Source organism: Seriola aureovittata, chromosome 10 (assembly GCF_021018895.1).
Source record: "Seriola aureovittata isolate HTS-2021-v1 ecotype China chromosome 10, ASM2101889v1, whole genome shotgun sequence".
Classification (NCBI taxonomy): Eukaryota; Metazoa; Chordata; class Actinopteri; order Carangiformes; family Carangidae; genus Seriola; species Seriola aureovittata.
Window position 1 is genome coordinate 677,498 of NC_079373.1, and position 13,618 is coordinate 691,115.

Sequence of the window (13,618 nt, forward strand, 5' to 3'; positions counted from 1 at the left end):
TTCTGTCAAGGCATTACCAAGATATCGTGACCATCACAATGGGATGGATGGACGGATGAACAACCCAAAAACAATATGCCTCTGGCTCTGGCTGTGTGTGGAGGAATAAAAATTACATTGGTTTGTTCAAACATCTTGACACACAAGAAAGTTCATGATGACCAGTGTGACGATTTCCCTCTCCTTTTCCAATGTGATGACATTTATATCCAACATCTTAATAAACCATAAACCAATAAACCAATAAGCCATTTACCAAGATAATGATATGGTATTTGCTTTGGTTGTTGAAGAGCCTTAAGCTCTGCAGACATACAGGGCTAATTGGTTGGTTGAAGTTCTGCTTAGATGTTGCTGTAGCCAATGTTATTTGAACAGTATGACATTCAGGCAATGTGTAAGATTAGTATGGGTGTATAGTCGGAGTGACTGAAGGTTGGCAATAGACTCATAATGTTAGTAATTCCAGTTTGAGTTTATTATTATTTATTATAAGAATAACAGATTGGGGAAATGTCTCCATGGACAAGTTTTTCTGAGTTTGACTTGCACTCAGTATTGAAGGAGCTTTTAGAGCCTTTAGAGTTTAGTTTATCTCTTACTACAGTATGTCCTATCAGCTTGCTATAACCTGCCTGTCTCCCAGACAGCTGCAGACTTCGATGTGCCTGCTGTCCTTTCCTCAACCCTCATTGTCCACCAGACGTCTTGGCAGCTTTCCAAGGCAGCATCTTTTTTGTGAACCCTCGCTTCCCCTTCATGAATCTTTGGTCATTCTCACTCATTACTTCTCAACACTCCTCCTTGCTTCACCACCAGCTGTGGTGCATCTCTTTAGATACAGTTCATCTGATGTATTTAAATCCTTCCGTTTTCAATTTTACCCTTTATTACCCTAAAATAATCCATCCATTAGCCATACGGCTTACCTTGAATGTCATAGGAGGGTTGGAGGCAATCCCAGCTGACAGATGTCCTGTAATAGAACATTGGCAATTTGGAGTCACCAACTACCACTAACCAAGCACAGCTCTATAAATCATAGGACAAGAGTCCAAATGCATATTTTTGCATTTCTTTACACAGAATTTAAGTCTTGTTCTTATACTGGTTTTTATTCCTCTGTGCCAGTGACAGCTAGAGCTGGAGGCATATTGTTTTCAGGTTGTCCGTCCATCTGTCCATACATCCGTATGTCCATCCGTCCCATTCTCATGGACACGATATCTCAGTAACACCTTTCTAGAACTTCTTCAAATATGGCACAATCATTCAACGGGACTCAAGGTTGAACTGATTAGAAAATTTCACACAAATGGTTCATATTTTCAATGACTCCGGATAAATAGGGATGTAACCTGAAAACGGAGGAAGGGGACAACCACGAAGAGTGATTCTTGTTCTGGTCTCAAATGTGTGTGTCTTTGATCTGTTTTGCTCATGGTAAAGGGTTAGGTTGTGCAACTTTCAAAACTGAACATCACAAAAAATTCACACGCATGCTGTTCTAGCAGCTCAAGCAAGCTCTGCCTTATTCACTAATCAATCCAAACAAAATGCTTGATTGTTATACAAGCCACAGTCTAGTGTTTTGTTGGAGCCAGAGCGACAACAGTAAAAAAACTAGAAAAACAAAAGTTGTGATGGGTAAACAGAGGGACATTTTTACATCTAGAAAGCCAAGCATGCCAATTCTTCATGTGTCCTTGATTAGTATGATGACCAACAAAAGAGGACTTTACATCAAAGGGGGCACGTGTGTCAATCACTCTGGACTTGTGGGTTTAACTGTTTCCTGGCAGTGAGGAGAATGATATTGTTTAACACTGTCTGGTTTCCGTGTGTCAGTTGGGAGCATAAGCTGCTTTCATTGACAAATATGCATGCCAGTTGGCTGACAGCCAGCATGTCAGAGGGACCTGGAGTGACCTCATATACAAGGAAGTAGTGAAAAAGGGATGTGAGGCCATCTTGTAAGCTACAGCGACAGCCAGCAGGCAGCAGGGCTGACAGGAGGAGACTGTCAGCAGGCAAGCTGTGATGGAGTGTGTATTTACCAGATCTGCTTTATGTAAGGGCATGCACAGACATAAACAAATAGATGCTCACACACATACAGTACACACATACGGGTACCCATCAGGTCACATAAAGCAGATCCGTTCTGGCAGGAACTGGATCAGCGCCAAACTCACATCCTGACGGTCACAGTACATGACTGATTAATGAACTCACAGACTGTGAACACTCATCACAGGGGCATACACACATGCAGGCACTCACACACATACACAAAAACAATAGGTCAAACTCAACTGCTGCTCATTTCATCAACTGATTCATTGTACGTCGCCTGTATAAGCTTTACACTGTGACAACTGCTTTTTTCGTCACCACAGTATGTACGCTGGTAGCGCCCGCACAAATCCCATCACTCTGCATATAGACCACATTAGTGCGCTGGTAGCCATGTCATAAACCCATCCTCCTTCCTGGACTGATGCAGTGGAACCACTGTGAGATGCCTACACCACAATGCATTAAATTGCACATCACATGATGTCACATCTACATGGGATCTGTCTTAGTGGACTCAATAACATCTTTTACAGCAGCTTCTGACTGACAGGATGTCTCTCAGGTGGAACAACTAGACCAACTTTCGGGCATACATGATGACTTCAATAATGATAAATAAATAAATAATACCATGAAATGTCCCACTACCATACAGACATTACATTATAGTCCTATCCTGGAGGCATCAATCAATTTTAGTAACTCAGAATTACTGTAAATAAACCCATGTACAGCACATATAGATGAATATATTATAGTAACAGATTTTCTATACATAAACAGACTTTGTTTATTTTAGGATGTAAAGTGGTTGATCAGAATCTTTTTTATTTCAGGTATATCTAAAAAACATTGCGTCACTGTCAACAGTTACAAAATTTAACAATGTTTTCAATGCAGTTGTAATGTTGATGAATCATTTTGGTCATTTATCAACACTAAATGGCAAACGTGTGTTGTTTCCTGATTCTTAAATATAGAACTGCTGCTTGTAAACTGAATATCTTTTGGATTTGGACTGTTGGTTGGATGAAAACAAGGCAGTGTTCTGAAGTTACCTTGGGTCACATTATAGTCCTGACCCAATGACAGATGTGAAATATGTGAATGGATGTGGGTGTAAGTAAGTACTGTCTGCAATCTGTGGATTCTCCATCACAGAAACATTGTGGCAATAGTAGACAGAGAAGACAGACACTAATGTATCAAACTTTTTAACAGTACAAAGAGAATCAGAATCTGGATGTTGAAATCTTTGCCTTCATGATGTTTTACCACACTACAAAATTGAATTAATTTACAAATAAATGAAAACTATTTGTGAAATAACTTTCAGACATTTCTCAATGAATTTTTGTGAAGTGAAAAAGCATTTGTGGATCTCAATTCTACACTTGTGGATTTGCATTTTACACTCACACGGTTTTGAGACAATTTTTCCGCCAGTCTGAATGAAAATTGACCTGTATCACTCTGCCACTTTCTGAAAACTCTAGTAGCCTGGAGACAACGCAATTTCCGCTTTTCAAAGTAAGAGCACGCAGTCTTCTATGATATTAAGTGACAGGACCTGGTTAAGGTCTTTGATAGTATGACTGTTATTGTTCATTGCAAATATGTATGCCAAGCTAATGTTAACAACTAAACTTGTCTCCACTTGTTGCCATAGACAGTAACCATTCATGTTGCAGACTAAGGGAATGAAAGCAGGGTGCTGGATTTCATACACTGTGATGATGATGAAGACACATTGTAAACAGATCACATTTCATACCCATCTAACCTGTAAGATAACTGGTGACATTTCTTTACCATTGAGTTTATTGTAATTACTATGAAATTTGTTTGTGTATTTGCAAATCTGTTTCATATTTGCAAGATACTTTTGTGAATTTACAAATGTATTTTTTGTATTTGTGAAAGGTGTTTACTGATCTATTCACACAAATAATATTGAGACAAATCTACCTTCATACAGGAAAAGTTCAACTATTAAACTAAATTGTGAAACCGTGTCAAAATGACAAGAAGGTTGTCTGTCTCAAAATTTGATATTGAAGTTGCTGGAGCAGCAATCACGTTATTTCATGTAGGTAGAATATGACTGAAAATATGAGACATTTTCAGGACATTTGTTCCTTACTTTCCTGATTGTGTGGCGGTTACTCTTTAATTGCTTGAAGTTTTAGGAAATACACTAGTTAGTTTAATAATCTTTCATGTCTGTCCATTCAATATGAGGCTGGATACAGGAGATTTAATTTAAGCTTAGCTCAACATAAATACTGGAAGCAGAGGGAAACAGCTAGACTGTGTCGGTCTAAAGGTAAAATAATCCACTTACTAGCACCTCTAAAGCTCCCTCCTAAAAAGTTATATCTGCTTTGCTGATTTTGTACACAACTAAAGTGTTGGACTATTACTTAGCTGGGAAAAGAAGTTTTGTGGTCACTGTGTGGTCACTGTGAGGAGGCCTTCACAGGTTTTACAGGATAGAGCCAGTGCAGTAAAAGTAAAAGTAAAGTAAAACCTCTCACCTTGGCAAACAGCGTCCCCTTGGCTGCCAGTGCGTCCTCCCCTCTCCCATTGGGGTAGCACTCATAGCGTGCATCCAGAATTGGGTATCGACTGGCCAGCATCAGCCCACTATTCAGGAATTTGAACCTGGAGCAGCAGCCTTTCCAGCCATACCGCCCAACATCACTCAGCACATACGGAAAGTAGCGATGCAATTGCCGCCGCAGTCTAGTTGTCGAGCTGTGGTCGAACACTTCCTGTAGAGCCAGGAAATCCAAGTTGGCAGGGAAAAAGGCAGAGATCTCATGGTCGAATGTCTCATCTCCGTGGCGGCGTTTTCGTCCAGGGCGCTTGAAGATTGACGTGCGAGGGACATGAGAGAGTGTGTTGTTGGAGGATATCCCTACTCCGCTGTCACCTCCATGGTAACGAGCAAGGGACTCCCTGGAGGCAGTCATGCTGCTCGTGTCTCCTCCTGCCTGATCCCCTGGCCGATGGTTCCCTGTTTCAGCCTCCTCCTCCTGGGGGTCTGGGTCTGGAGCACTGATGCTGATTTGAACCCCTGAGGTGTGATGTGGGCAGTCTGTTGAGGATTTTGGCTGGTTCCCTTCACCATGCATGGGACAGTCATGATGGCCAGGGACACGCTGAGGCCCTGTGGAATGCATGGGACAATCTGGAGCCTCCCCTGAGGTGTGAACAGGACAGCCAGAGCTGTTGTTAGCCCCCGCTGGGTGGAGTTGGCAGTCTGCTGTGGTGTCTGTTTCGTCTGGGTGAAGGGGGCATCCAGAGGAGCCCTGGTCTCCTGCAGCGGGGTGTAAAGGGCAGTTGGTGGCACCTGAGGGGTGAATTGGGCACTCGGTGGGGGGTTCGTTTTCAGTGTCCGCTGGGCCATTGGTGGTGTGTGTGGTGTCTGGACGATGGTCCAGAGAGGAGGTACGACGGAAACCTGTGGCAAGGCTGCTGAAGGATGCCGCACTAAAGAATGGAACAGAAAGACAGACAAATTCAAAATGTATTTGTTTGATTGGTATTTATGACAGCAATAAATGTTTTTACTACTGCTAAGACATGAGCAGCAGAAGCCCAGGAGAGAGCTCTCCTTACCTGATGGAAGTGTTAGTAGGTGAGTCAATGTAGATTTTTATTTGAGGCCGACTGGCACCGTTGCGGATCCTCTTCCCCAACTCGTGGGCTCTCCTGTGGGTGTCTGACAGGTTGTTGAACCTGGCCAGGGAGTCGGGCAGCAGGCATACGTTGGCACTGCAGAAACAGAAGCTTCTGCCCTGTGGCCTCCATTCCCCAATACCTATGCCCCCCAACCCTGCCTGGCCCTGCTCGATCTGGTGTTTGTCTGGTCTGCACAAGGTAAGAAAGAAATACAATATTAAATCAAACAGAAGCTCTCGAGTACCCAAATACCTACCTTGCCCAATTTAGATGAGAGGATCAATACCAAACTCATATCTGCACGCTTAATATGAAAGTCAAAGCATAAAGACATGACAGCTAGCCTGCCAAAGCACTTATACAGCTCACTAATTAACGCATTATATCTAATTTGTTTTGTCTATACAAAATACAAAGTTTCTGTTTTAACAGGGAGAAAGTGACTTCCTGGAGTCTCAGATAGTCGCCTGGCAACCTCACAAAATAGTTCCTCAAGAAATAGTTCCAGATTGAGGCTAATGGTTCTGTTAAGCTGCATCTCTTGAAGCATTGCAGTGTTAAATGAGTTTCGCGGGTTCTCATTAATACACTTGTTCACACAGCAAGGTGCGCTGAAGCCTAATCAGCTGCTCTGTGGGGAAAAGCTGTGGTGTAAAAATCCACAGCTGTTATATCACTTTCAGTTTTGCCTTTAAAGAAATGTGTCTACAGTAGAGCTGTCAATTAGTCCATTACCAATTAAGACATTGCAGTAGATGCCGGTGTATGGTGCAACTGTCAAACAAGACTAAGTCAAAACCATATGTCTGGACCACCTCTGGTCAATTCCTGATTTTATAAGGTATAATTTCATCTGACAAAATCACCAAACACATTAATGAAAGACAAAGACTGAGCTGTGATTTCAGCTGTATTTACTGTAACATGGCACATTTTATTTTTTCAGTACAATTGACAAAGAAAACTTAATATTAAATGATAAGCTGTATTACATAATTTATTATTACTAAGAGGTGCCATAAATCCTTTTGTTTTATGACCTACAATCACAGTAATTATATTCATATTGAATGAAGTCTTTCATTTGTTGGTGCATAAGTTATAGAGGAATGCAGTAGCCTTGTGTTGCCTGTTCATGTGCTGCAGGCATCTTTTCTATTTTGAAAATGAAAGCAGTTCAGTAAGTTTTCCTCAGGATGTACTGTGGACAGTAAAGTCTGTTCTCAACAATTAAAAGATGAGATCCCTATAACTGACAGCAAACATGAAAATGAGCAGCAGGTGTCACACTGTGTGAATTTGCCTGTTAACAGGTTTGTTCACTCGAACAAACTGATAACTGATACTCAAGCCGGTAATCGATGCGCTGGCAACAAGTGGCAGCAAGTCAGTGTAGCTCCTAGTTTTTTGCAATATATTTGTATATATTAGTATATTTTTTGTTGATTGATGTTTTTTATTCTACGTTGTTGTTTTGTCTGACGATGGAGAAAATAGTGTACACAAAGGAAGAACTCCTGGTATTAAAGTTTACCAGATATGGAGTTAAACATCCCATACTGGCTGAGATGAAGAAGCCGTACTGTGGATGCAGAGCCGGGGCTAAGCTAAAGGCTAGGAGATGGAGATATATGCCTTTTCTACCATCAATCCTCATGGGAAATCCCAACTCCCTGGCTAACAAGTGTGATGAACTGGAGGCACTCGTGAAGAACCAGCAAGCATATCATGAGTGTAGTCTCATGTGTTTCACAGAGAACTGGCTAAAAGACAACACTCCCGACTGTTGTGTGGATTTACCCAGCTTCACTGCAGGACGAGCGGATGCCAGAGCAAGTGGAAAGAATAAAGATGGAGGACTGGTTCTGCTTGTGAACAATAGATGGTGCAACCCCGGTCACATCACAGTGAAGGAGAAGATCTGCTGTTGGGATATTGAACTGTTGGCAGTTGGTCTTGGACTGTACTATGTACTGAGGGAGTTCTCACACATCGTCACCGTTTTTGTTTACGTGTGACTTCATTCATGAGCACCCTGATGCATTCATTGCAATATCAAGGGATTCACTCTCACCTCTCACATAACTGGCTTCACTCAGTATGTTGACTGTCCCACAAGGGAAAATAAGACACTTGATCCATTGTATGCAAAAGTCAAGGAGGCCTACACTGCTTCAGCTCTACCACCACTTGGCAGATCAGATCATAATCTGGTTCTTCTTCAGCCTTCCTACAAGCCCTGTGTACTGAGGCAGGCTGCAACCACCCGCTCATTCAGGAACTGGACCCCAGGGACCAGTGAGTCTCTAAAAGACTGTTTTGAGTGCACAGATTGGGATGTCCTGTTGGAGTCACAGGGAAATTATAACGGAAGGACCCTGACCTTGATAAAATGGTCGAATGTACCACGGACTACATTAACTTCTGTATGGACACTGTAATACCAGCAAGGACTGTACACTGCTTTCCAAAAAACAAACCCTGGATCACCAGTAACATCAAGACCCTCCTCAACCAGAAAAAGGAGGCCTTCAGGGATGGAGAGGGAATAGCTCAGGTGTGTGCAACATGAGCTGAAGAGGAGATTAAAGCAGGCAAAGGTAGAAAGGTAGAAAGTAGGAAGCTGCAGCACAACAACACCAGATAGATGTGGAAGGGGATGAGGACCGTCATTGGCTATAGAGAAGAACAGCCAAACAACATCAGGTGATGTGGACAAGGCCAATGAGTTCAACCTGTTCTACAACAGGTTTGACACAGCCTCATCTGTTCTCTCTCCCACTGCTTCAGCTGCAGCTTCTCCTACAGCATCTCCTCCACAACCTGACACTGCAGCTGCAACTCCCTCTATACTGGGGTCAAGTCTCCTGTCCTTTACAGTGGAGGAGGTGATGGAGGAGCAACACGTCCGGATAGTGTGTGTCCGAGGCTGTTAAAGGACTGTGCAGCCCAGCTGGCTGAGCCTCTCTAGAGGAACTTTAACTTAAGCCTTAAAACAGGGAGGGTCCCGGTCCTGTGGAAAACATCATGTCTTGTTCCGGTCCCTAAGGTAGGAAGACCGGCTGAGAGACATGTAAATGACTACAGACCGGTGGCCCTCACATCACACATCATGAAGACCCTGGAGCAGCAGCAGGCAGCTGCTCCACCTTCTGAGGCCACAGGGTGAACATGCACTAGACCCTCTACAGTTCACTTACAAAGAACATATTGGAGTGGATGATGCCGTCCTTTACATGCTCCACTGGGCCCATTCTTATGTGGATGAGCCAGGAGTTACATGAGGATTATGTTCTTTGATTTCTCAAGTGCATTTAACACCATCCAACCACCCATTTTTTATTTTTTTGGGCTTTTTATGCCTTTATTGATAGCACAGTAGAGAGAGACAGGAAATGGGGAGGCAGAGAGAGGTGGAATAACATGCAGCAAAGGGCCGTCCGATGCAGGATTCGAACCGGGGCCAACTGCAGCGAGGACCTTAGTCTCTGCTCAAACAACTGTGCCACTCGATGCCCCAAACCACCCATTTTTAAAGACAAGCTGGAAGGGATAGGGGTGGATCCCTGCTTCACGTCCTGTAGTGTGGATTACCTGACAAGACGACCACAGTACGTCAGGCTGGGTAACTGTGTCTCAGGGACAGTGATGAGCAGCACTGGGGCTCCACATGTGACTGTTCTGGCGCCGTTCCTGTTCATCCTGTATACAGCGGACTTTAAATACAACTCTGAGTCCTGCCACATCCAGAAATACTCAGATGACAGCTATTGTGGCAGGTATCAGGAATGGGCGGTAGTAGGAGTACGGGGATCTGACAATGGTCTTCAGTGAATGGAACAACAAGAACTGCCTCCTTCTGAACACCTCCAAGACCAAGGAGATGGTCATTGACTTTCAGAGGTTTAGGCCCACCATTCAGCCAGTCAGCTTTCGAGGGAAGGACATTGAGGTGGTGCACACTTATAAATACCTAGGTATTCAACTGGACAGTAAACTGGACTGGTCCTTGAACCCAGATGCCATCTACCTGAAGGGGCAGAGCTGGTTCTTTTTCCTCAGGAGGCTCAGGTACTTTTGACGTCTGCAGTGAAATGCTGCACGTTTTATCAGTCAGTGGTGGCCAGTGTACTCCTTTATGCTGCAGACTGCTGGGGCAGCAGCATGTCTGACATGAACACAAAGAGACTAAATTAGCTGGTCAAAAGGCTGGGTCTGTGCTTGGCAGGAGTCTGGACTCACTCAGGACTGTTGTGGAGAGACGCATGCAATGTAAGATGGAGGCCATCTTAGACAATACCAACGACCCTCTCCACAACATTCTGGCAGGACAGAGAAGCAGCTACAGGTGGAGCAAACGTACTTCTCAAGGCACTGCAGAAAAGAGAGGTTCAGGAGATCCTTTGTTTCCACTGCCATCATGCTATATAACGCCTTAGCCAAAGGAAGTTGACTAATGTAATTATTATTTCTTATTCACTATTAACTGTTTTAATTATCATTATTATCAACAGTGAGCTAATGGGCACATGAATTTCCCCTAGGGGATAAATAAAGTATCTATCTATCTATCTATCCAGCTTCCACTTTAGTTGTCTCTGTCTTTCATATCAAGTGCATATAACCTGAATTCTATTTTTCATTTTTAATATTGTATTTCTACACAAATTTAACTCTATTCTCCTGCTTTTGCTAATGCAGTCCATACAGATCACTGCTTCTTGATCTTATTTTGTTAAAACTGACAGTAGCCAATATAATTCATCAAATCATTAGCAGATTGATGTTGGGACAGAAGTAGTCTATAGTTAGTGGAAACGAATAACAGCAACAAGTCCTCCAATCCATGAGAGCGTTTCGTTCATTTATTCCTACCCTCAAATACGATCCAGAGGAGTGTTTCCTTATATAGCGCCCCTACCAGCGGCAGGAGCAAAAAGTCCTGGAACCCTCGGATACAACCCATAGGAGTGTCTCCTGAAATAGCGCCCCTACAGCGGCATGCCTACCGGACCTCGGTTGTCATGGTTACCATAATAAACACACAAGAGAGCCGTGAGAAAATGTTTCCGAGGTCACTATAATAATGGTAATGGCTTGGTTAGGTTTAAGCACAATAACTACTTGGTTAGGTTTAGGCATTAAAACTACTTGGTTAGGTTTGGGAAAAGATCATGAATTGGGTTAAAATAAGTACTTCCTCAACATGAGACAATCTTTGTTGTCATTGTTACAATAATAACAACGAACAGTCATGGATAAGCACTGTGCTTATGTGAAACAATACTAGAAAAGTTTTAAAATATAAATAAAAAAGATTTGAATTGATTGTTCTGGTTTGTTTCAGCCAGTTGCTCAGTTTACAACAATCTGCCATGTTTTGAGATTCATGGTAAAGACATAGATATCTTATATGTGTACCTACAGTTTACGGTTTAGGTTTTATCGCAGTTTTTAAACTCCTCTCAACTCTGTTGAAGGCAAGAGCTTCAGAGCTCAGTTTATCATGGGCATCTATGGGAGCTTTGGACAGCCCTCTCTGCACTTTGGGGGGATTTCCTCGAAAAGCGTAAAAGATATCAGAATGAGACCAAAACTGGGTGATACAGGACAAAAATCACAGTTTTGATATAAAAATTGTCAATGAATTTTGGAAATTGTGGTGTTTAAAAGATTTTGTAAGATTTTATTGAGGAAAATTTTCAGGGCTGGCGGTTAGGATGCACACTTAGCTGCGGTTAGCGAGTGGAACTGTGCCCAAAGTAAGACAGTAGACATCGCTTAAGATGTAATTAACATAACAATCCTCTACACTGAAGTTACAACAACATCACACCGAGCGAGCAAGATAGAGGGAGAGAGAGAGAAGCTAGTATTAACTGCTAAGCAAAAGTCACTAGCAGATCTGAACAGCATGTAAACAACTTTTGAGTTAGTGAAATTCGCTAAAAGGAGCAGAGAGCTCTGTGTGCTTGAGCAGAATTAGTGTAAGTTTAAATGTACAGCAGATAGTTAGACACTGTGATGGGGGGGGGGGGGGGGGGGTAGCAATACCCACTACAATAAAGTAGACTACACCACTGTACACAAGCACATGCACACAAAAGCACACACACACATACACAGTGCTGATTTGCCCTATACATGCTCATTTACTTGAGAGTAGAAGGGGAGAGTTAAGAGTTAATGAATCCAATTAGCCAATAAGAATCAGCTTTGTCCATTTCTGCCTGCGTTCTGATACTGTGTTAATAGCGTGTGTGTGTGTGTGTGTGTGTGTGTATGTTTGTGTGTGTGTGTGTGTGTGTGTGTGTGTGTGTGGCTGTGTTTAGAAACATCAAAGAGATCGAAGAGTCCCGTAACGAGCCATGTTGAACAGCTGTGTCTACCTGGAAGACACAAACTTGACATCAAGCTGAGCGTGATTTCTCAAACGACTGATATTTCTGAAAAAACAGCAACTCCTATCAGAACCATGAATGGAAATACACCAGGACAAGTTAAGCCCCAAAAACAGGACGGAAGAAACATAAGAATAAAAAAAAGATTTGAATTACAATAGTGTGAATGCACTATCATTATACAAGTATGCAGGATAGTAATATATTCCTTGAATATAATTGCATTGCATGCACATAATACTGTAAACTACTGGTTTCACATGGGAATTGAAAACCGATCTCCTGTGTCATATTCCTGTGTTTTGTTGACTCATCCATCCACCCCAACCTCCTCCTAACACGGACTTTGTATGTACTGCGTCACTGCACTTTTCCCTTTGCTCGTGTCATAATTACTACGGCCACTAGATGTCCACTGGATGTCGGCCAATAACAAAACGTAACTATGGGTCATAATAAGCTGCTGCACCATTTTGCACAGGACAGTCTCAATGACAGATAGCAAAAGGATCACCTATCAAATTTTACATTGTGTTTTACTGGGGAATCTGCTAAGTTACTGGCAGAGAGTGCTGCTCCTCCACAGTAAACAGCTAAATACAGTATTTCAAAGTTTGCAGTTATGGTGGGTAGCCATTGGTTGTTTAAACAACCAAACACCCCCTGAAAACTGATTGACCCCGGTAGCTGGGAGCCAGACCAATGTGAAAACAATTTACAGTAGATAATGACTCCATTTGTTGCTTCCTCAAATCTCCGAACTATATGAACAACTGATTCTCTAGATATCAAATGAAGCATGACCCTGCAACTGCATGGCCTATTTCTCATCTCAAATTGATTCAGAAAGTCATTTTGATGTGTAGGTCTGGAGAAACCTGGCAATGAAACAGGCTCTTTCCAGAAAAGCCAGTTTGAAAATCAGAATGAAAGACCACTGATGAATGGTGTTTTTATCCAATCACGTTTAACACGCATTCATATTGATGACTGAGTGATAGAGTAAATTGCCAATCATCTGTTAAAGCCTACTTAAAATTATGTCCATTCCCATCTAAACAAAATGCTGGTTACAGGAGTATTTTTTACAAACTGTTAATTCCTATATGAATTTTTTTTTTATATGATATCCTCAATGTCACTCAACATATTACAGTAGTTTCATTGTTAATTTAACAAGGCTATAGCTTTATTTTATTACCATCAGTTTGATCTATTTTAACTGAATTTTGATTTTTTGTACTGAAAAGCAATTTTTTGGATTCATAATCAATGTCTATTCATATATTTGATGTAGACAGTCACAAACTTTTTAATTTCCATCATAGAACCATATATTTTTATAAGACAGACATCGTTTTTATTGATGATAAAATCAAGAGTCACTGAACTAAGGCTTGAATGGCCATGAAAGTCACCAAACATTAATCCAATTTCCAACTTAATTTCCA

The 13,618-nt window shown here is 42.1% G+C and overlaps 1 protein-coding gene across 1 annotated transcript in view; it reads right to left on the reverse strand.

Moving 5' to 3' along the window:
- smpd3 (sphingomyelin phosphodiesterase 3) overlaps positions 1–13,618 on the reverse strand; it is an 83,617-nt gene that overhangs the window by 31,724 nt on the left and 38,275 nt on the right. Inside the window, exons 3-4 of the mRNA XM_056387261.1 lie at positions 5,704–5,955; positions 4,617–5,574 (exon numbers count right to left, since the gene is read on the reverse strand). Coding sequence (XP_056243236.1) covers positions 4,617–5,574; positions 5,704–5,955 — 1,210 coding nt within the window. The remainder of the gene's footprint in view (positions 1–4,616; positions 5,575–5,703; positions 5,956–13,618) is intronic.